Source organism: Ranitomeya imitator, chromosome 5 (genome assembly GCF_032444005.1).
Source record: "Ranitomeya imitator isolate aRanImi1 chromosome 5, aRanImi1.pri, whole genome shotgun sequence".
Classification (NCBI taxonomy): Eukaryota; Metazoa; Chordata; class Amphibia; order Anura; family Dendrobatidae; genus Ranitomeya; species Ranitomeya imitator.
The window spans coordinates 477,265,360-477,289,797 of NC_091286.1; the positions used below are offsets into that span (position 1 = coordinate 477,265,360).

The 24,438-nt window shown below is 48.8% G+C and overlaps 1 protein-coding gene and 1 non-coding gene across 3 annotated transcripts in view; both read right to left on the reverse strand.

Annotated features, from left to right (window-relative positions):
- Window positions 1–17,395, reverse strand: part of MYNN (myoneurin) — a 40,067-nt gene extending 22,672 nt beyond the window's left edge. Inside the window, exons 1-2 of one of the 2 annotated variants that reach the window (XM_069727359.1) lie at window positions 17,278–17,395; window positions 13,917–14,045 (exon numbers count right to left, since the gene is read on the reverse strand). In XM_069727359.1, coding sequence (XP_069583460.1) covers window positions 13,917–13,957 — 41 coding nt within the window. In that variant the 5' untranslated portion in view covers window positions 13,958–14,045; window positions 17,278–17,395. Of the gene's footprint in view, window positions 1–13,916; window positions 14,208–17,277 lie in introns of both variants that reach the window. The other variant, XM_069727358.1, reaches the window with a different exon arrangement.
- A 194-nt stretch (window positions 17,396–17,589) lies between these two features.
- TRNAV-AAC (transfer RNA valine (anticodon AAC)) lies at window positions 17,590–17,662 on the reverse strand. The gene has a single exon. It is a non-coding gene; the product is annotated as a tRNA-Val (tRNA).
- Between the last annotated feature and the right edge of the window lie 6,776 nt (window positions 17,663–24,438).

Sequence of the window (24,438 nt, forward strand, 5' to 3'; positions counted from 1 at the left end):
CCCAAGTTTTTATTTTCACAAGGGTAACAAGAGAAATTGGACCCCAGAAGTTGTTGTCCAATTTATCCCGAGTACGCTGATGCCCCATATGTGGGGGTAACCCACTGTTTGGGCGCACGGCAGAGCTCAGAAGGGAGGGAGCACCATTTGACTTTTTGAGCGCAAAATTGGCTGTCGTGTTTGGAGACCCCCTGATGTACCTAAACAGTGGAAACCCCCCAATTCTAGCTCCAACCCCTAACCCTAATCCCAACCTGATCCATAATCCTAATCACTAACCCTAACCATAATCACAACCCTTACCCCAAAACAACCCTAATGTCAACCCTAACCATAACCCTAATCAAAACCCTAAATCCAACACACCCCTAATCCTAATCTCAACCCTAACCTCAAACCTAACCCTAATCCCAATACACCCCTAATCACAACCCTAACCTTAACCCTAATCCCAAACCTAACCCTAATCCCAAGCGTAACCCTAATGCCAACCCTAACCCTAATACCAACTCTAATCCAAACCCTAAACCTAATCCCAGCTCTAACCCTAACTTTAGCCCCAACCCTAGCCCTAACTTTAGCCCAAACCCTAACCCTAGCCCTAAGGCTACTTTCACACTTGCGTTGTTTGGCATTCCGTCGCAATCCGTCGTTTTGGACAAGAAACGGATCCTGCAAATGTGCCCGCAAGATGCGTTTTTTGCCCATAGTATTGCCGACGGATCGTGACGGATGGCCACACGTCGCGTCCGTCGTGCACTGGATCAGTTGTGTTTTGGCGGAGCGTCGGCACAAAAAAACATTCAATGAAACGTTTTTTTGTACGTCGCATCCGCCATTTCTGACCGCGCATGCGTGGCCGTAACTCCGCCCCCTCCTCCCCAGGACATAGATTGGGCAGCGGATGCGTTGAAAAACTACAGCTGCTGCCCACGTTGTGCACAATTTTCACAACGTGCGTCGGTATGTCGGGCCGACGCATTGCGACGGCCCCGTACCGACGTAAGTGTGAAAAAAGCCTAACCCTAAATTTAGCCCCAACCCTAACCCTAAATTTAGCCCCAACCCTAACCCTAAATTTAGCCCCAACCCTAGCCCTAGCCCTACCCCTAACCCTAGCCCTACCCCTAACCTAACCCTACCCCTAACCTAACCCTACCCCTAACCTAACCCTAGCCGTAACCCTACCCCTAACCCTAACCTAACCCTACCCCTAACCTAACCCTAGCCGTAACCCTACCCCTAACCTAACCCTAGCCCTAACCCTACCCCTAACCCTACCCCTAACCCTACCCTACCCCTAACCCTAACCCTAATTTTAGCCCTAACCGCTGTTCTCCTGCCGGCCGGCAGATGGAGACAGATGGCGGGCGCACTGGGCATGCGTCCGCCATGTTCTTCTGCCGGCGGCCAGGAGGAGCAGCAAGAGGATCCAGGGACCTAGGTGAGTATGCTAGGGTCCCCGAATCCCCCTATTTCTCTGTCCTCTGATGTGCGATCACATCAGAGGACAGAGAATTACACTTTACTTTTTTTTTTTTGCGGTCGCCGGTAAACAGTTAATTACCGGCGATCGCAAAACAGGGGTCGCTAAAACCGACCCCCGATCATGCTCTTTGGGGTCTCGGCTACCCCAGGCAGCCGAGACCCCAAAGATTCTCCCGGTGCCGGCCGGCGGGCGCACTACGCATGCGCCCGCCATTTTGAAGATGGCGGCGCCCACCGGGAGACACGAGGAGCATCGGGGGAGCTAGGTGAGTATTGGGGGGCCACCTGGGACCCCTTTTCTCTGTCCTCCGATGTGCGATCACATCGGAGGACAGAGAAATTAAAAAGAGATCGCTTTTTTTTTTTTTTTTTTTGCGATCGCCGGTAAACGGTTAATTACCGGCGATCGCAAATGCGGGGAGGGTTAAAAACCCCCCGAATCATGTTCTCTGGGGTCTCGGCTACCCTCGGCAGCCGAGACCCCGGAGAAAATCGGCCTGTGGGGGGCGCTATACACTTTTTCCACAGCGCCGTTAATTAACGGCGCTGTGGTTTAAGTACCCTTAGCGGCCGCCGTTAAAAGGCGTATCGGCGGTCGCTAAGGGGTTAAAGATGTCATGGTGGGGTTCCCTGCGCCTACAGGTCTGAATGAGTCTATGACTATGGCTATTCAGATTGATCGGCGTTTACGGGAGCGCAAACCTGTGCACCATTTGGCGGTGTCTTCTGAACAGGCACCTGAGACAATGCAATGTGATAGAATTCAGTCCAGAAGTGAACGGCAAAACTATAGGCGGAAAAATGGGTTGTGTTTTTATTGTGGTGATTCAGCTCATGTTATATCAGCATGCTCTAAACGCACAAAAAAGGTTGATAAGTCTGTTGCCATTAGTACTTTACAGTCTAAGTTCATTCTGTCTGTGACTCTGATTTGTTCATTATCATCCATTTCCGTCGATGCCTATGTGGATTCAGGCGCTGCCCTGAGTCTTATGGATTGGTCATTTGCCAATCGCTGTGGGTTTAGTCTGGAACCTCTGGAAGTTCCTATTCCTTTGAAGGGAATTGACTCTACACCTTTGGCTATGAATAAACCTCAGTACTGGATACAAGTGACCATGCGTATGACTCCCGTTCATCAGGAGGTGATTCGCTTCCTGGTACTGTATAATTTACATGATGTCTTAGTGTTTGGTCTGCCATGGTTACAAACTCATAACCCAGTCTTGGACTGGAAAACGATGTCTGTGTTAAGCTGGGGATGTCAGGGGGTTCATGATGATGCACCTCCGATTTCTATCGCTTCATCTACTCCTTCTGAGGTTCCGGTATTTTTGTCTGATTATCGGGATGTTTTTGAGGAGCCTAAGCTCAATTCGCTTCCTCCTCACAGGGATTGCGATTGTGCTATAGATTTGATTCCTGGCAGTAAATTTCCTAAAGGTCGTTTGTTCAATCTGTCAGTGCCAGAGCATACTGCTATGCGGGATTATGTTAAGGAGTCCTTGGAAAAGGGACATATCCGTCCATCTTCGTCCCCTTTGGGAGCAGGTTTTTTTTTGTGGCCAAAAAAGATGGTTCCTTGAGGCCTTGTATAGATTACCGTCTTTTGAATAAGATTACAGTTAAATATCAGTATCCTTTGCCATTGTTGACTGATTTGTTCGCTCGCATTGGGGGCTAAATGGTTCACTAAGATTGATCTTCGGGGTGCGTATAATCTTGTGCGGATAAAGCAGGGTGATGAGTGGAAAACCGCATTTAATACGCCTGAGGGCCATTTTGAGTATTTGGTGATGCCTTTTGGACTTTCTAATGCTCCTTCTGTCTTCCAGTCCTTTATGCACGATATTTTCCGTGAATATCTGGATAAATTTATGATTGTGTATTTGGATGATGTTTTGGTTTTTTCGGATGACTGGGAGTCCCATGTTCAGCAGGTCAGGAAGGTGTTTCAGGTCCTGCGGGCCAATTCTTTGTTTGTAAAAGGTTCAAAGTGTCTCTTTGGAGTCCAGAAGATTTCTTTTTTGGGGTATATTTTTTCCCCTTCTACTATTGAGATGGATCCCGTCAAGGTTCAGGCTATTTGTGACTGGACGCAGCCTACATCTCTTAAGAGTCTACAGAAGTTCTTGGGCTTTGCTAATTTTTATCGTCGTTTCATAACTAATTTTTCTAGTGTTAAGCCTTTGACGGATTTGACTAAGAAGGGTGCTGATGTTGCTGATTGGTCTCCTGCGGCTGTGGAGGCCTTTCAGGAACTTAAGCGCAGGTTTTCTTCTGCTCTTGTGTTGCGTCAGCCAGATGTTTCGCTTCCTTTTCAGGCTGAGGTTGATGCTTCCGAGATTGGAGCGGGGGCGGTTTTGTCACAGAGAAGCTCCGATTGCTCAGTGATGAAGCCATGTGCGTTCTTTTCTAGAAAGTTTTCGCCCACTGAGCGGAATTATGATGTTGGTAATCGGGAGCTTTTGGCCATGAAGTGGGCATTTGAGGAGTGGCGTCATTGGCTTGAGGGTGCTAGACATCGTGTGGTGGTCTTGACTGATCACAAAAATCTGATTTACCTTGAGTCTGCCAAGCGTCTGAATCCTAGACAGGCTCGTTGGTCACTGTTTTTCTCCCGTTTCGATTTTGTGGTTTCATACCTGCCAGGTTCAAAGAATGTGAAGGCAGATGCTCTTTCTAGGAGTTTTGTGCCTGACTCCCCTGGAAATTCTGAGCCCACTGGTATCCTTAGGGATGGGGTGATTTTGTCGGCTGTCTCCCCAGATTTGTGACGTGCTTTGCAGGAGTTTCAGGCGGATAAACCTGATCGTTGTCCGCCTGAAAGACTGTTTGTTCCGGATAATTGGACCAGTAGAGTCATCTCCGAGGTCCATTCTTCTGCGTTGGCAGGTCATCCTGGAATATTTGGTACTAGAGACTTGGTGGCCAGGTCTTTTTGGTGGCCTTCCTTGTCGAGGGATGTGCGTTCTTTTGTGCAGTCTTGTGAAGTTTGCGCTCGGGCTAAGCCTTGCTGTTCTCGGGCCAGTGGATTGTTGTCACCTTTGCCTATTCCGAAGAGGCCTTGGACGCACATTTCCATGGACTTTATTTCGGATCTCCCTGTCTCTCAAAAAATGTCCGTCATCTGGGTTGTGTGTGACCGCTTTTCTAAGATGGTTCATCTGGTACCCTTGCCTAAGTTGCCTTCCTCCTCTGAGTTGGTCCCTCTGTTTTTTCAGAACGTGGTTCGTTTGCATGGGATTCCGGAGAACATCGTTTCTGACAGGGGATCCCAGTTTGTGTCTAGATTTTGGCGGACGTTCTGTGCTAAGATGGGCATTGATTTGTCCTTTTCGTCTGCATTCCATCCTCAGACGAATGGCCAGACGGAACGAACTAATCAGACCTTGGAAACTTATTTAAGGTGTTTTGTTTCTGCTGATCAAGATGACTGGGTTACCTTTTTGCCGCTTGCCGAATTTGCCCTTAATAATCGGGCTAGTTCTGCTACCTTGGTTTCTCCTTTCTTTTGTAATTCGGGGTTTCATCCTCGTTTTTCCTCTGGTCAGGTGGAGCCTTCTGATTGTCCTGGAGTGGACATGGTGGTGGATAGGTTGCATCAGATTTGGAGTCATGTGGTGGACAATTTGAAGTTGTCCCAGGAGAGGGCTCAGCAGTTTGCTAATCGCCGTCGCCGCGTGGGTCCTCGACTTCGTGTTGGGGACTTGGTGTGGTTGTCTTCTCGTTTTGTTCCTATGAAGGTCTCTTCTCCTAAGTTCAAGCCTCGGTTCATCGGTCCCTATAGGATCTTGGAAATTCTTAACCCTGTGTCGTTTCGTTTGGATCTCCCGGCATCGTTTGCTATTCATAATGTGTTCCATCGGTCGTTGTTGCGGAAGTATGAGGTACCTGTTGTTCCTTCGCTTGAGCCTCCTGCTCCGGTGCTGGTGGAGGGAGAATTGGAGTATGTTGTGGAGAAGATCTTGGATTCTCGTGTTTCCAGACGGAAACTCCAATATTTGGTCAAGTGGAAGGGTTATGGTCAGGAGGATAATTCTTGGGTGGTTGCCTCTGATGTTCATGCTGCTGATTTGGTCCGTGCATTTCATAGGGCTCATCCTGGTCGCCCTGGTGGTTCTCGTGAGGGTTCGGTGACCCCTCCTCAAGGGGGGGGTACTGTTGTGGATTCTGTTTTTGGGCTCCCTCTGGTGGTTACAGATGGTACTGGGTGACTTGTGTTCTCTGCGGTCTCTGGTGTCCACCTGTTCTATCAGGATATGGGAGTTTCCTATTTAACCTGGCTTTCTTGTCATTTCCTCGCCGGCTATCAATGTAATCAGTGTGTCTTGTTACCTCTGCTTCCCGCTTCTGTATTCTTCAGGACAAGCTAAGTTTTTGATTTTCCTGTTCCACGTTTTGCTTAATTTTTGTCTTAGTCCAGCTTGCAGATATGTGATTCTTTTTTGCTGGTTGCTCTAGTGGGCTGATATTACTCCTCATGTTCCATGAGTTGGAACATGAGTTCAAGTAATTTCAGGATGGTTTTTTGTAGGGTTTTCGCTGACCGCGCAGTTCACTTTTGTATCCTCTGCTATCTAGCTTTAGCGGGCCTCATTTTGCTGAATCTGTTTTCATAACTACGTATGTGCTTTCCTCTCATTTCACCGTCATTACATGTGGGGGGCTGCTATTTCTGTGGGGTGTTTCTCTGGAGGCAAGAGAGGTCTGTGTTTCTTCTAATAGGGAAAGTTAGTTCTTCGGCTGGCGCGAGACGTCTAGAATCATCGTAGGCACGTTCCCCGGCTACAGCTAGTTGTGTGTTGAGGTTCAGGATCGCGGTCAGCTCAGTTTCCATCACCCTAGAGCTTGTTTTGTTTTTTGTGCTTGTCCTTTTGTGATCCCCTGCCATTGGGATCATGACACTCAGCGTCTCATATTAGGGGGAAGTTACCGTATATACTCGAGTTTAAGCTGACCCGAGTATAAGCTGAGACCCCTGATTTTGCCACAAAAAAACTGCGAAAACTTAATGACTCGAGTATAAGCCTAGGGTGGAAAATGCAGCAGCTACCGGTAAATGTCAAAAATACAAATAATAATAATGCTCCATATTAAAATATGTCCCATATAATGCTGCACAAATGCGGATTATGGCCCCATAAGATGTTCCATAAAGATATTTGCCCCATATAATGCTGCACAAATGCTGATTATGGCCCCATAAGATGCTCCATACAGTCATTTTCCCCATATGCTGTTGCTGCGATTAATAAAAAAAAAAAAAAAAAATCACATACTCACCTCTCAGGTCCCAACACTTGCTATATTCACCTGCTCCTCGTTCCACCGCCGCCAGGCGCCGCTGTGTCTTCCATCCTCTGCACTGACGATCAGGCAGAAGGCACACACTAATCGTGTCACCGCGCCCTCTGACCTGAGCGTCAGTACAGAGGACGGGGAAGACGCGGCGGTGGAACGAGGAGCAGGTGAATATCGCGCACTGCATTATACTCACCTGCTCCTGGTGCGGTCCCTGGTTCCCCTGGCGCGGCAGCTTCTTTCTGTAGTGAGCGGTCATATGGTACCACTCATTACTGTAATGAATATGCGGCTCCACCCCTATGGGAGTCGGGTCCATATTCATTACTGTAATGAGCGGTATCATGTGACCGCTCACTACAGGAAGAAGCTGCGGCAGCGGGGGAACCAGGGACCTGCAGGGACCGCGTCAGGAGCTGGTGAATATTATTACACAGCTGCTGCTTCCCCTCGCCTGCCGACCCCTGGGTATGACTCGAGTATAAGCAGAGAGGGGCAATTTCAGCCTAAAAAAATGGGCTGAAATTCTCAGCTTATACTCGAGTATATATGGTAATTAAATGTTTCACCAAATATAGCAGGATAAATTTTACGCTAATAATTTTGTTTAGCCCCTGACGGATATTATAAGTGACCAAATGGCCCCTGGCAAAAATAGAATTAGACTTACCGGTAAATCGGTTTGTGGGAACCTTCCACGACGGCATACGGAGGTTGCCTCTTTGCCCTGATGGGGAACAGGAAATAAGGAGAGGTTAAAAGGCCCTCCCTCCTCCAACTTACCAGTGACTTATAACTGAAAACCATAGCACCGGTTTACCTTTGAATCCCAGATTTTATATCCAGGAATATAGGGAGGGAACTAGTGCCGTCGTGGAAGGTTCCTAGAAACCGAATTACCGGTAAGTCTAATTCTATTTTCTCTAGTCACCTTCCACAACGGCATACGGAGGAATACCAACGAATTTGGCGCTAGGGAGGGACAACAATCTTTTTTGGGCAATATGTCCAATCTATAATGCTTGGAGAAAGTACAGTATGTAACGAAGACCATGTAGCTGCCCTGCAGATCTGTTCTGAGGATGCACCTGCTCTTTCTGCCCAGGAGACGGAAATGGATCTAGTCGAGTGGGCCTTGATTCCTACTGGGACTTTGTCTTGAGCAAGATATGCTTCTGCTATAGATCTCTTAATCCAGTTAGAAATATTGCTTTTCGCTACTTTTTTCCCTTTATTCTGTCTAAAGAGATGAACAAATAGATTTTGGTCGATTCTGCAAGAGCTGGTTTGCTCTAAATAATGTAGTACAATACGTCTGACATCAAGAGTATGGAATTTTTCTTCTTTTGTATTTGCTGGATTTTGGCAGAAGGAAGGTAGGACAATTTCCTGAGAGCGGTGGAATTCGGAGACTACCTTTGGAAGAAAAGAAGGGTCGAGACGAAGTACTATGTAGTCTTCCCTAATAGACAAGTAGGGTTCTCTTATTGATAGGGCTTGAAGTTCTCCTATTCTTTTTGCCGTGGTTATAGCCACCGGAAAAATTGTTTTGTAAACAAGATTTTGCGGAGAACAAGAGGATAAGGGCTCAAATGGTAGACCTGTAATTCCCTGTAGTACTAAGTCAAGGTCCCATAATTGTGTTTTAGGGTTCATTCTGCAGGCTGACATCATGAACCTTTAATCTAGTGATGACCTGCCAGATCCTGCTCGAAAATAGAACTGAGGGCGGAGACCTGGACCTTTAATGTAGTAGGCTTGAGGCCTAACTCTAAGCCTTTCTGTAGAAAATCTAGAATTTGCTACAAATTTGGATAGAGGGGATCTAATAGATTAGGGAGGCAGAAAGATATAAATTTCTTCCAGACCATATTGTATATAGCGTTGGTTACTGGTTTTCTTGATATCTGAAGTGTAGTAACTACTGGATCCGATAGCCCTTTAGCTCTCAGCACCTGGGCTTCAGTAACCATGCCGCTAGATTCCATTTCTGGGGATCCAGGTGATGAATTGGTCCTTGCAAGGGCAGGTCGTTCTCTACTGGCAATTGGATCGGGCCGTCTACCTGCAGATCGATGATCAGGTTGTACCAACTCCTTTTTGGCCACAACGGGGCTACTAATATAGTCGGAGTTTGCTCTTCTCGGATTTTTCGTAAAACTGTTGCCAAAATCAGGACTGGTGGAAACGCATAGGCCAGGTGAAAATTCCACTTCTGGGTTAGAGTATCTACTCCCCTGGATCCGTCCCTGGGATTTAGGGAGAAGGTGTCTTCGACCTGAGTGTTTTGACGAGATGCGAAATGGTCGACTTCCGGCAGACCCCACCTGTTTACAATCATCTTGAAGCTTCGACTGTTCAGGCTCCATTCTCCTGGCTGTATATCCTGGCGACTCAGATAGTCTGCCTGGGTGTTGGAAGAGCCTTTCAAATGGACTGCTGTCAGAGACCGTAGGTATTTCTCTGCCCAGGAGCTTATTCGGGTGGAGACATTTTTTTAATTGTTGAACTTTGAACTGCCCTGATGTCGGATATGAGCAACTGCAGTCATATTGTCCGAATATACTCGAACATGTTGTCCCATGATAAGTTGGCCTGCTGTTGGAAGGGCCTCCTCTACAGCTTTTAGCTCTCTGTAGTTGGACGACTTCCTGCTCGTCATCTGGTCCCAAAGTCCTTGGAAGGGGATGTTGTTTACCATCGCTCCCCAGCCCCTATTGCTGGTGTCTGTTGTGATTGTAGCCAGCGGGACTTAAGTCCAGCTGACACCTTTGAAGATTTCTTAGGTTTATCCACCATTTTAGGGAGGCTCTGACTTGACCCGGCGTGTGTAGCCTTTTGTTTAAAGAGCTGGGATGGCCGTTCCAGTGTTCTAGAATATGAGCTTGAAGTATCCTGGAGTGGGCCTGAGCCCAGGGTACTGATTGGATGCAGGCCGTCATGGAACCCAGGAGTGACATGAACTCCCTGAGCATAGGAGATCTCGTGTCCCTGAACGTCTTGGCCTTTGTTACTAAGGATAGACGGTGGTCCTCTGGAAGAAAAGACATTTATTTTGCAGAGTCCAAGAGAACTCCCAGGAATTTCCTGGATTTGGAGGGCCGTAGCTGGGATTTCTTCAGATTCGGGACCAACCCCAGGGATGTTAGAATATCGAGAGACTTTGATACGTGCCAAGTCGTCCAGGTAAGGCACTATACAGATGCCTTGGTTCCGGATATAGGACTGATTGAGTCCTTTCAAATTTATAATGATACGAGACTCGCCCGAAGGCTTGGGTACTAGAAATAGTTGAGAGTAATGTGCTAGACCTCTTTCTGATACTGGAACTTGAGATATTACATTTGATCTTGTCAGGTCTCTGAGACCTACTAGCAATGTTGCTTGGTCTCTTAAGGAGGGAAGGGAGGTGACCCTGAGACCCCGTGGAGGGGAGGAAACAAACTCTATTAACAGGTCCTCTCTGATGACACTGAGGACCCAGTGGCAACTGGTGATATTTTGCCACTGAAGGAAAAATTTTGAGAGCCTCCCCCCCACTGGGTCAAAGTCACCACTTCTCCTGTTGAAACTGCTGTTAGGGATAAGGATATTCTTTCCTCCACCTTTTGGATAGCTCCACCTCCCAGTCTTGCCTTTTCCTCTCTGAGAGGCTTGGGGCTGTGAGGGACGAAAAAACCTTTTCTCAGGTGGTTTTTGTTCTGGAAGAGCTTTTTTCTTGTCTGTGGCTTTTTCCAAGATTTTGTCTAGAGAAGGCCCAAAGACAGTCTCCTTTAAAGGGTATAGCACATAATTTGGCTTTGGAGGTGATGTCACCAGACCACATCTTGAGCCAGAGAGCTCTCCTAGCCAAATTAGTTTGTACAAGAGACCTAGCAGCAACTCTGATGGTTTCCATGGAGGCATCAGCCAAAAATCCTGTAGCCCTAAGAAGGCTAGGCAGAGAGTCCAGCAGTTCACCTCTAGAGGTAACCTGAGATATATGGGACTCTAGCTCCCCTAACTAGCGGGAGAGGGCTCTAGCTACACAGGTGGAATCAATATTAGCTTTTAAGGCTACCGTAGAAGTCTCCCAGGATTTTTTCAAGAGACTTTCAATCTTCCTGTCCATCGGATCCTTCAACTGCGAAGAATTTTCAAATGGAAGGGCGGTTCTTTTCGCAACTCTCGCCACCTGTGAGTCGACCTTGGAAATGTCCCATTTTACTGAATCACCTTCTATGGGAAATCTGTGTTTCATCGCAGAGGGAATGCTAAGGTGTTTTTCCAGCGATTCCCACTCTTGAGAGATCATGTCGAGTATATTAGAGTGTACAGGGAATCCCATACATTTACCCTTGGTTATCGCGCCAAACATCTGGTCCTGTATGGACTGAGGTTCTGACTCTTCCTCCAACCCCATAGTGGTGCGTACTCATGATACTAGATCATCAATCCAATCCGAGGAAAAAAGATAATTCCTGGTTTCAGGGGCTATGGGTGACATGGGTTCCTCTTGTCTACCAGTGGATGAAGCATAGGAGAGGTCTGATTCGGAAGGTGGTGGAGGGGGAGGGGTAAAAGCTGCCAGGGAAGACTGCACTTCTTGCTTAACAAGCGAGCAGATCTCTTCCAATAGGGAGTGTTGCTCTGCTCGGACTATTTTATCAGTACGATTGGCAGAGTTTTTTGTCCCATAACAAGGGCAATTTAATATTGCAGATGGCACACTTTCTCTTTATAGCAGTTTTAGGGGTAGACTTGTCTCCCTGGAATGAGAGGGAGAGTAGAGTCAGATAAAGAGACCCCTTAGGCTGTCTATGTAAGGACCCCTTTCCTGCAGCACTTAGTGTGGCAGGGGCAGCGCTGGGCTCTGCAGGCGCAGGGCAGGTATTGCCTTCCATACCGAAGGATAGTCTTACCTGTGGCGTCTTCAGGCAGGTTTTATACTCAATAGTGGGCCCCTGCCCCCAGCGACAATCATGTTCTCCCCTCCCCTCCTGGTCCGAGCATAGAGGAACGGCATCCTGCAGAAGTCGCCGCCGGCGGAAGTGTTGCGCTCCATGGAACAGAATGACCCGGAAGTGACGCGCGCGACCACTTCCGGGATGCCGGCTGAGCGCGAGGAGGGAGAGGAGACCGGAGATCTCAAGGAGGACTCCGGTCGGGATCACTGGCCTGCTTTACCCTCAAGGGTGTGCGGGAAGGCCAGGAAGAGGTCCCGAGGTTACCGACAAACGGAACAATAGGAACAGCAAGAAGGGGAGGCGGAACGCGACCACATGCTGCCCGGCTTAGGAGAGGCAAAGCCTCAAAAGGTACTGTAGTTGCCGGCCACCACAGCACACGGAACCTCTCTCTATCCCATGGGGAACAGGCAAGACACTGGTAAGTGGGAGGATAGTGGGCCTTTTAACCTCCCCTTATTTCCTGTTCCCCATCAGGGCAAAGAGGCAACCTCCGTATGCCGTCGTGGAAGGTGCCTAGAGAAAAAAAAGTTCCCCACCCTTCCACTAGAATGACTGCCATTTACTACTTCCCAGTTTAAAACAAACATGTACATCTCTGATCAACCAAACTAACAGCACAGTGATGACTTCTCCTTGCTCTGACCCACAGTCGGGCTGTAATATGGGTGCAGAACTGCATGTGTATTATTATACAGCATAAAACGGACCTGAGAGAACCTTCTTAATTACTGCCCCTGCATGGCCAAAAAAACATTTTTAAGTGTTTAACATTTTTATCGAAAGCTAATCAGTCAATAGATTTAACAATACAAAACTGTAAACAATCTACTATATAATTGTCTAAGGGTCACTTCCGTCTGTCGCGGATATTCATTGGTAGTGGCCTCTGGCTGTCATGGAAATCCAAGTCGCTGATTGGTCGTGGCAAAACGCCCACGACCATTGCCACAACCAATCAGCGACGGGCACAGTCCGACGGAAAAATGGCCGCTCCCTCCCCCCGCAGTCAGAGCCCGCTCCATAGTCCCCTCCAGTCAGGCCTCACACAAGGTTAATGGCAGCGTTAATGGACCGCGTTATGCCGCGGCGTAACGCACTCCCTTAACACAGCTATTAACCCTGTGAGACCAACTTTTTACTATTGATGCTGCGTATGCAGCAACAATAGTAAAAAGATCTAATGTTACAAATAACAATAATAATAAAAAAAAAAAAAAAAAGGTCGCGCGCTGTCCTCGGCAGTGCAAGCGGCAGGTTCCGGTGCCAAGGATGCTATGCGAGAAGGACCTGCCATGACATCATGGTCATGTGATCGTGACATTATCACAGGTCCTGCGCTCATACCAACCCTGGGACCGGAAGCTGCCGCGTGCACCGCACACAGGCGCCAGGACTTCAAGGGGCCTTCGGGGGCCTGTGCAATATACTACGTGGCTCTACAATATACTACGTGGCTCTGCTATATACTACGTGGCTGACCAATATACTACGTGGCTGTGCTATATACTATGTAGCTCTGCTATATACTACGTACGCTGTGTTACATACTACGTAGCTCTGCTACATACTACGTCGGATGTGTTATATACTACGTCACTGTGCAATATAGTATGTAGCCTGTGCTATATACTACCTACATATTCTAGAATCGGGACACCATCTAGTATTAAGATAATACTCTGACCAGATGAAGCTGGAGTATTCACGTTAAAAAAAATCTATGTCAGAAAGGCAAAACAATCCAGTTATGAAGATGAGCATTTTAGGAACCCAGCTATAGACTGAAATATCTCACAAAACAAAAGGTACCATACTTATTCTCTGCTCACCCAGACTGACTTGACAGCTGCAGATTGTACTGAGCAGTAAGATCTCAGCAGTTAGAGGGGCATTAGGAACACTGGGGAGCTGTCAAAAAGGCCCAGTGGGTGGAGATTGGGTCAAACTTTAATAAAGGACTACACAGCCATTCTGATATGGATTTTCAAAAAAAAGTACACCAGCCTCATCAGGTCTAAGATGTATTTAGTATTGTATGAAGTTTGTACTGTGACATCTAGTGATAGATCTGCTTTAGTTCTCAGTCTTGTGGAAGATTCTTGATAGGAATAAAATTAACCATCACTTTCATTTCAATGTTAACTTTATAGGTAAGGTAAAAGACAAGCTCCTCACCTTTCAGCACGTAGGTTACCGCTATAAATAAAGTCCAACATTGTCTGGAAAGCAGCTGCTGTCACTTCCTTCTGGTCCAGGAGAATGCTACAGTCCAAGGCGTCCTTGAAACGGGCCCTGAAATAGTCACTGAAAGAAGCCAACACATTCCTATGAGCTTTGTACTGGACGTCACCGATCACAATGGTGCAGTCACACAGGAAGCCGGCCTCTCTCTGGGTCTTTAATTTGTCTAACAACCGTTTACAGTGCTCAACACGGGCCATGTTAGCGAGGCCTGGGATGTCTCACCTGGAAGAGGAGATCACAATGAGCACACACATGTGCCAGCAATAAGCAGAAATAGCACAAGATCAAAAATTCTATCAGTCTCACGATGTGCGATCAGTCCAACAAATCCTGTTTTCAGCCAAGTTTTGCAGAAACGTTGCATTGGGGACACGCCATCAGCTGGTGTGACATTTTGGGGACCTTCCTTTTTCAAGAGTTAAATAGAGGCTGACTCCCTCATCTTAATGGACTGATCTCACTGCTTTTGATCTCAAGCTTTTGCATCATGTACTTTCTTTGTGTTGAAAACATTCCTAAATCACAAAGTAGCAGTGAGAAACATACTTTGTACCGGTGTTTATGGCTGGAACGTCTTACACAAACTCCCGAGTGTTAGCTGGTAAAACGTTGCGTAAAATTGGCACGATTTTACTTGCATGTTTTTCCGTTCATTTTAGAGGGGGAAAACGTACATTCTTGCGGTGGCGTAAAATTATTTTATTATTTGTACAGTGAAGCCTACGGATCGCAACATCCTAGAAATCCCTTTATTGTACAGGATCGGAAATGCCATGGTCGCCTGTGTGATACCAGTCCACCCACATCTATGGGACCAGCAGCTCAGTATCTCAGACAGTCCCATAGAAGTGAATGAGACACTGGTCTCTATACACAGGGACTTGGGACTCCCAACCGTCACTGGTGTATAGGGGGTGTATGGCAAAGCAGGAGAGCCCATTCAGTAACATTGTCAGCTGATAATATGTGACCTCAGAGGTGATGACAGGAGAGAACAGGACCTGTAGGGGCCACTCACACAGACAGGATGGCAGCTACGGGGGCTATTACACAGACAGGACGGCAGCTGTGGGTGCCATTACACAGACAGGACAGCAGCTGCGGGGACCATTACACAGACAAGACGGCAGCTGTGGGGGCCATTACACAGACAGGACAGGACGGCAGCTGTGGGTGCCATTACACAGATAGGACGGCAGCTGCGGAGGCCCTTAGACAGACAGGACGGCAGCTGCGGGGGTCATTACACAGACAGGACGGCAGCTGCGGAGGCCATTAGACAGACAGGACGGCAGCTGCGGGGGTCATTACACAGACAGGACGGCAGCTGCGGAGGCCATTAGACAGACAGGACGGCAGCTGCGGGGGTCATTACACAGACAGGACGGCAGCTGCGGTGACCACCACACAGGCAGGACAGCAGCGCAGACAGAAGGGCAGCTACCCACACAGATAGGACAGGACAGTAGCTCTGGGGACCAACTATAGACAGGACGACAGCTGTGGCCACCATCACACAGACAAGACAGGGCGGCAGCTCTAGGGATCACCACACAGACAGGATGACGGCAGCTTCGGGGGTCATTACACAGACAGGACGGCAGCTGCGGGGGTCATTACACAGACAGGACGGCAGCTGCAGGGGTCATTACACAAACAGGACGGCAGCTGCAGGGGTCATTACACAAACAGGACGGCAGCTGCAGGGGTCATTACACAGACAGGACGGCAGCTGCAGGGGTCATTACACAGACAGGACGGCAGCTGCGGGGACCATTACACAGACAGAACGGCAGCTGCGGGGACCATTACACAGACAGAACGGCAGCTGCAGGGACCATTACACAGACAGGACGGCAGCTGCGGGGACCATTACACAGACAGGACGGCAGCTGCGGGGACCATTACACAGACAGGATGACGGCAGCTTCGGGGGTCATTACACAGACAGGACGGCAGCTGCGGGGGTCATTACACAGACAGGACAGCAGCTGCAGGGGTCATTACACAGACAGGACGGCAGCTGCGGGGGCCATTACACAGACAGGACGGCAGCTGCGGAGGCCATTACACAGACAGGACGGCAGCTGCTGCGACCATTACACAGACAGGACAGGACGGCAGCTGCTGCGACCATTACACAGACAGGACAGGACGGCAGCTGCGGGGACCATTACACAGACAGGACAGGACGGCAGCCGCGGGGACCATTACACAGACAGGACGGCAGCTGTGGGGACCATTACACAGACAGGACAGGACGGCAGCTGCGGGGGCCATTACACAGACAGGACGTCAGCTTCGGGGGTCATTACACAGACAGGACGGCAGCTGAGGGGACCATTACACAGACAGGACAGGACGGCAGCCGCGGGGACCATTACACAGACAGGACGGCAGCTGCGGGGACCATTACACAGACAGGACGGCAGCTGCGGGGGCCATTACACAGACAGGATGTCAGCTTCGGGGGTCATTACACAGACAGGACGGCAGCTGAGGGGACGATTATACAGACAGGATGGCAGTTGCGGGGGCCATTACACAGACAGGACGGCAGCTGCGGGAGTCACTACACAGACAGGACAGCAGCTGCGGGAACGATTACACAGACAGGTCGGCAGCTGTGGGGGCCATTACACAGACAGGTCGGCAGCTGCGGGGGTCATTACACAGACAGGACGGCAGCTGCGGGGGTCACCACACAGACAGGACGGCAGCTCAGGGGACCACCACACAGACAGGACAGCAGCTCAGGGGACCACCACACAGACAGGACAGCAGTTCTGGGGACCACCACACAGACAGGACAGCAGTTCTTGGGGACCACCACACAGACAGGACAGCAGTTCTGGGGACCACCACACAGACAGGACAGCAGTTCTGGGGACCACCGCACAGACAGGACAGCAGTTCTGGGGACCACCGCACAGACAGGACAGCAGTTCTGGGGACCACCGCACAGACAGGACGGCAGCTCAGGGGACCACCGCACAGACAGGACGGCAGTTCTGGGGACCACCACACAGACAGGACGGCAGTTCTGGGGACCACCGCACAGACAGGACGGCAGTTCTGGGGACCACCACACAGACAGGACGGCAGTTCTGGGGACCACCGAACAGACAGGACGGCAGCTCTGGGGACCACCACACAGACAGGACGGCAGTTCTGGGGACCACCACACAGGACGGCAGCTCCAGCGACCACCGCGCAGGCCACAGCAGAAGCGCTCTGTGTTTACACTGTGTCCCCCGCAGCGAGAATAACCGCAAACATCCGCGCCGCTCACCTCACCAGTCAGCCATTGTTGTAGCCGGAATGGCGTAGCGGGATGACGTCACTTGAGCTCATTAACTCTTGGATCGTCGGGAGCAGAGTGATGCTGGCCGTGCAGGGTAGTGTGGAGCCGAGAGCGGCATCTGTGGTGGTGACAGAGCGTGTGGGCACGTGACCGGCACAAGAGGCACCCGGCACATACACATAGCGCAATACATGGTAATACAAGGGTTAACCACCAGAGATGGAGACTGAAAGTGAAACCACAAGTGGGAAGGAACAATATTAAGTGATTAAATAAAAAATAGCATGGCAGCAGAAAATGTGTTTCCGCCCGGTTTCGAACCGGGGACCTTTCGCGTGTTAGGCGAACGTGATAACCACTACACTACGGAAACCGCCATGTGAGAGCTTCTCCGGGCCGTGTACAGAAGCCAGAGACCCTCCATGTAGCTTCCTATAACAGCTATAGTCTGTCACATGAGGTATTGTACACGTTTTATTCCTGCATAACAGATCATTTTGCACCCAGAGTCTGTTACCTGGTTGTCAGTGCCAGAAACACAGGATGATTTTCCTGGTACAGTAAAGGATTTGTGCCAGCTAAGGCTTCTTTCAGACTTCCGTCGGTACACGGCCATCGCTTACTGTCGGCGTACCGACGGATGTTGAAGTTTTTAGCACAACGTGGGCAGCGGACGCAGTGTTTCAACGCGTCCGCTGCCCATTGTGAAGTCCAAGGGAGGAGGGGTCGGAATTCTGGCCGCCCCTGCGCAGTTTAAAATGCAGGACCCGACGTACGAAAAAACGTTCCCCTGAACGTTTTTTCGCTACGACAGTCCGCCAAATACGACGCATCCAGTGCATGACGTATGGAGCGTGTGTCCATACAAATATAATACAAGTCTATGTGCAAAAAACGCATCCTGCGGGCAACTTTGCAGGATGCGTTTTTTTACACAGAACGACGCATTGGGATGTCTTGTAAAAGATGGAAGTGTGAAAGGAGCCTAAGAAGTTATCCCCGATACAGTAACGCAGCTACCAGGGGGGCAGAGGGTGCGGGCGCCCCAAGCCCAATGCTCTGAGGGGGCCCACCCGGAGCTACGCTACTGTAGCTGTACAGAATCGATCTCCCTGCTCTTCCACTATGGGGCTCCTGAACAGGCGGGGGTCCCGGTGACAGCAGTGGGCCCCCTGCCGTCATCGCAGGGTCAGCTGTACCAGCATGTAGCCGATACAGCTGACCGTAATGATGAGGGAAGGAGCGTTACGCTCCTTCTCCCATCATCCCCCTGTGGAGCGATGAGTCACTGCCCGCTATCAGGAGTCGAGCGGGAGCTCAGAGCAGCGCAGGAACCAGGAAGAAGAGAGGTGAGTATTTATTTATTTATTTAAGGGGTGCTGCCTTATAGTACAGAATCTGCCTATGAGGGGGGTCGGCCTAATACTACAGGGTCTGCCTATGGGGGGAGGTCTGCATATGGGGGGCTCTGCCTAATACTACAGGGTCGGCCTATGGGAGGGTCTGCCTAATACTACAGGGTCTGCCTATGGGGGGGGTCTGCCTATGGGGGGCTCTGCCTAATACTACAGGGTCGGCCTATGGGAAGGTCTGCCTAATACTACAGGGTCTGCCTATGGGGGGGTCTGCCTATGGGGGGCTCTGCCTAATACTACAGGGTCGGCCTATGGGAGGGTCTGCCTAATACTACAGGGTCTGCCTATGGGGGGGGGTCTGCCTATGGGGGGCTCTGCCTAATACTACAGGGTCGGCCTATGGGAGGGTCTGCCTAATACTACAGGGTCTGCCTATGGGGGGGTCTGCCTATGGGGGCTCTGCCTAATACTACAGGGTCGGCCTATGGGAGGGTCTGCCTAATACTACAGGGTCTGCCTATGGGGGTCTGCCTATTGGGGGGTCTGCCTAATACTACAGGGTCAGCCTATGGGGGGTCTGCCTAATACTTTATAAATGGTTATAAATGGTTATAAATGGTTATAAATGGTTATAAATGGTATAGTCTCTAACTGGGTCGCTGTGACCAGTGGGGTACCGCAGGGGTCAGTATTGGGACCTGTTCTCTTCAACATATTCATTAATGATCTGGTAGAAGGTTTACACAGTAAAATATCGATATTTGCAGATGATACAAAACTATGTAAAGCAGTTAATACAAGAGAAGATAGTATTCTGCTACAGATGGATCTGGATAAGTTGGAAACTTGGGCTGAAAGGTGGCAGATGAGGTTTAACAATGATAAATGTAAGGTTATACACATGGGAAGAAGGAATCAATATCACCTTTACACACTGAACGGGAAACCACTGGGTAAATCTGACAGGGAGAAGGACTTGGGGATCCTAGTTAATGATAAACTTACCTGGAGCAGCCAGTGCCAGGCAGCAGCTGCCAAGGCAAACAGGATCATGGGGTGCATTAAAAGAGGTCTGGATACACATGATGAGAGCATTATACTGCCTCTGTACAAATCCCAGTCAGACCGCACATGGAGTACTGTGTCCAGTTTTGGGCACCAGTGCTCAGGAAGGATATAATGGAACTAGAGAGAGTACAAAGGAGGGCAACAAAATTAATAAAGGGGATGGGAGAACTACAATACCCAGATAGATTAGCGAAATTAGGATTATTTAGTCTAGAAAAAAGACGACTGAGGGGCGATCTAATAACCATGTATAAGTATATAAGGGGACAATACAAATATCTCGCTGAGGATCTGTTTATACCAAGGAAGGTGACGGGCACAAGGGGGCATTCTTTGCGTCTGGAGGAGAGAAGGTTTCTCCACCAACATAGAAGAGGATTCTTTACTGTTAGGGCAGTGAGAATCTGAAATTGCTTGCCTGAGGAGGTGGTGATGGCGAACTCAGTCGAGGGGTTCAAGAGAGGCCTGGATGTCTTCCTGGAGCAGAACAATATTGTATCATACAATTATTAGGTTCTGTAGAAGGACGTAGATCTGGGGATTTATTATGATGGAATATAGGCTGAACTGGATGGACAAATGTCTTTTGCCTATGGGGGGGGGGTCTGCCTATGGGGGGCTCTGCCTAATACTACAGGGTCGGCCTATGGGAGGTTCTGCCTAATACTACAGGGTCTGCCTATGGGGGGGGGGTCTGCCTATGGGGGGCTCTGCCTAATACTACAGGGTCGGCCTATGGGAGGGTCTGCCTAATACTACAGGGTCTGCCTATGGGGGTCTGCCTATTGGGGGGTCTGCCTAATACTACAGGGTCAGCCTATGGGGGGTCTGCCTAATACTTTATAAATGGTTATAAATGGTTATAAATGGTTATAAGTGGTTATAAATGGTATAGTCTCTAACTGGGTCGCTGTGACCAGTGGGGTACCGCAGGGGTCAGTATTGGGACCTGTTCTCTTCAACATATTCATTAATGATCTGGTAGAAGCTTAACACAGTAAAATATCGATATTTGCAGATGATACAAAACTATGTAAAGCAGTTAATACAAGAGAAGATAGTATTCTGCTACAGATGGATCTGGATAAGTTATAAACTTGGGCTGAAAGGTGGCAGATGAGGTTTAACAATGATAAATGTAAGGTTATACACATGGGAAGAAGGAATCAATATCACCATTACACACTGAATGGGAAACCACTGGGTAAATCTGACAGGGAGAAGGACTTGGGGATCCTAGTTAATGATAAAGTTACCTGGAGCAGCCAGTGCCAGGCAGCAGCTGCCAAGGCAAACAGGATCATGGGGTGCATTAAAAGAGGTCTGGATACACATGATGAGAGCATTATACTGCCTCTGTACAAATCCCAGTCAGACCGCACATGGAGTACTGTGTCCAGTTTTGGGCACCAGTGCTTAGGAAGGATATAATGGAACTAGAGAGAGTACAAAGGAGGGCAACAAAATTAATAAAGGGGATGGGAGAACTACAATACCCAGATAGATTAGCGAAATTAGGATTATTTAGTCTAGAAAAAAGACGACTGAGGGGCGATCTAATAACCATGTATAAGTATATAAGGGGACAATACAAATATCTCGCTGAGGATCTGTTTATACCAAGGAAGGTGACGGGCACAAGGGGGCATTCTTTGCGTCTGGAGGAGAGAAGGTTTCTCCACCAACATAGAAGAGGATTCTTTACTGTTAGGGCAGTGAGAATCTGAAATTGCTTGCCTGAGGAGGTGGTGATGGCGAACTCAGTCGAGGGGTTCAAGAGAGGCCTGGATGTCTTCCTGGAGCAGAACAATATTGTATCATACAATTATTAGGTTCTGTAGAAGGACGTAGATCTGGGGATTTATTATGATGGAATATAGGCTGAACTGGATGGACAAATGTCTTTTGCCTATGGGGGGGGGGGTCTGCCTATGGAGGGCTCTGCCTAATACTACAGGGTCGGCCTATGGGAGGTTCTGCCTAATACTACAGGGTCTGCCTATGGGGGGGGGTCTGCCTATGGGGGGCTCTGCCTAATACTACAGGGTCGGCCTATGGGAGGGTCTGCCTAATACTACAGGGTCTGCCTATGGGGGGGGTCTGCCTATGGGGGGCTCTGCCTAATACTACAGGGTCGGCCTATGGGAGGGTCTGCCTAATACTACAGGGTCTGCCTATGGGGGTCTGCCTATTGGGGGGTCTGCCTAATACTACAGGGTCAGCCTATGGGGGGTCTGCCTAATACTTTATAAATGGTTATAAATGGTTATAAATGGTTATAAGTGGTTATAAATGGTATAGTCTCTAACTGGGTCGCTGTGACCAGTGGGGTACCGCAGGGGTCAGTATTGGGACCTGTTCTCTTCAACATATTCATTAATGATCTGGTAGAAGGTTTACACAGTAAAATATCGATATTTGCAGATGATACAAAACTATGTAAAGCAGTTAATACAAGAGAAGATAGTATTCTGCTACAGATGGATCTGGATAAGTTGGAAACTTGGGCTGAAAGGTGGCAGATGAGGTTTAACAATGATAAATGTAAGGTTATACACATGGGAAGAAGGAATCAATATCACCATTACACACTGAATGGGAAACCACTGGGTAAATCTGACAGGGAGAAGGACTTGGGGATCCTAGTTAATGATAAAGTTACCTGGAGCAGCCAGTGCCAGGCAGCAGCTGCCAAGGCAAACAGGATCATGGGGTGCATTAAAAGAGGTCTGGATACACATGATGAGAGCATTATACTGCCTCTGTACAAATCCCAGTCAGACCGCACATGGAGTACTGTGTCCAGTTTTGGGCACCAGTGCTCAGGAAGGATATAATGGAACTAGAGAGAGTACAAAGGAGGGCAACAAAATTAATAAAGGGGATGGGAGAACTACAATACCCAGATAGATTAGCGAAATTAGGATTATTTAGTCTAGAAAAAAGACGACTGAGGGGCGATCTAATAACCATGTATAAGTATATAAGGGGACAATACAAATATCTCGCTGAGGATCTGTTTATACCAAGGAAGGTGACGGGCACAAGGGGGCATTCTTTGCGTCTGGAGGAGAGAAGGTTTCTCCACCAACATAGAAGAGGATTCTTTACTGTTAGGGCAGTGAGAATCTGGAATTGCTTGCCTGAGGAGGTGGTGATGGCGAACTCAGTCGAGGGGTTCAAGAGAGGCCTGGATGTCTTCCTGGAGCAGAACAATATTGTATCATACAATTATTAGGTTCTGTAGAAGGACGTAGATCTGGGGATTTATTATGATGGAATATAGGCTGAACTGGATGGACAAATGTCTTTTTTCGGCCTTACTAACTATATTACTATGTTACTATGGCAACTATTATTAACGGTGGTGTTCAATTTGATGATATGTATAAAACTATAAAGAACTTTTGGCAGCTATTATTAACGGTGGTGTTCAATTTGATGATATGTATAAAACTATAAAGAACTTTACTTATGTATTTTCTAAAACTAATACTACAGGGTCTGCCTATGGGGGGTCTGCCTAATACTACAGGGTCTGCCTATGGGGGTCTGCCTATGGGGGGGGTCTGCTTATCGGGGGGTCTGTCTGCCTATCGGGGGGTCTGCCTAATAATACAGGGTCGGTCTATGGGGGTCTGCCTAATACTACAGGGTCTGCCTATGGGGGGGTCTGCCTAATACTACAGGGTCTGCCTATGAGGGGGTCTGCCTAATACTACATGGTCGGCCTATGGGGGGTTCTGCATAATACAGCAGGGTCTGCCTAATACTACAGGGTCGGCCTATGGGGGTCTGCTTAATAATACAGGGTCTGCCTATGGGGGGTTTGCCTATGGGGGTCTGCCTAATACCACAGGGTCTGCCTATGGGGGGTCTGCCTAATACTACAGGGTCTGCCTATGAGGGGTCTGCCTAATACTACAGGGTCTGCCTATTGGGGGGTCTGCCTAATACTACAGGGTATGCCTGTAGGGGTCTGCTTTATAATACAGGGTCTGCCAATGGGGGGTCTGCCTACTGGGGCTCTGCCTTATACTACAGGGTCTGCCTATGGGGGGTCTGTCTTATACTACAGGGTCTGCCCATGGGGGTCTGCCTAATACTACAGGGTCTGCCTTTTGGGGGTCTGCCTAATGCTACAGGGTCTGCCTTTGGGGGTCTTGCTTATACTACAGGGTCTGCCTATGGGCGTGCTACCTTATACTACAGGGTCTGCCTATGGAGGTGCTGCCTTATACTACAGAGTCTGCCTATAGGGGTGCTGCCTTATAGTACAGGGTCTGCCTATGGGGGTGCTGATTTATACTACAGGGTCTGCCTATGGGGGTGCTGATTTATGCTACAGGATCTGCCTATAGGGGTGCTGCCTTACAGTACAGGGTCTGCCTGTAGGGGTGCTGTCTTATACTACAGGGTCTGCCTATAAGGGTGCTGCTTTATACAACAGGGTCTGCCTGCTTGTGCTACCTTGTACTACAAGGTCTGCCTGCAGGTGCTGCCTTGTGCTATAGAGTCTGCCTATGGGGGGTGCATTATACAATATAGAGTAGGCCTATGGGGAGTGCATTATACTATATTGAGGACTATCTGGTACATTATACTATATTGAGGACTATCTGATACATTATACTTTATTGAGGATGATCTGGTGCATTATACTATATGGAGGCTATCTAGAGGGGCATCATGCAGTGTGGGGATTACAGTGTTGGAGCCATCAGTT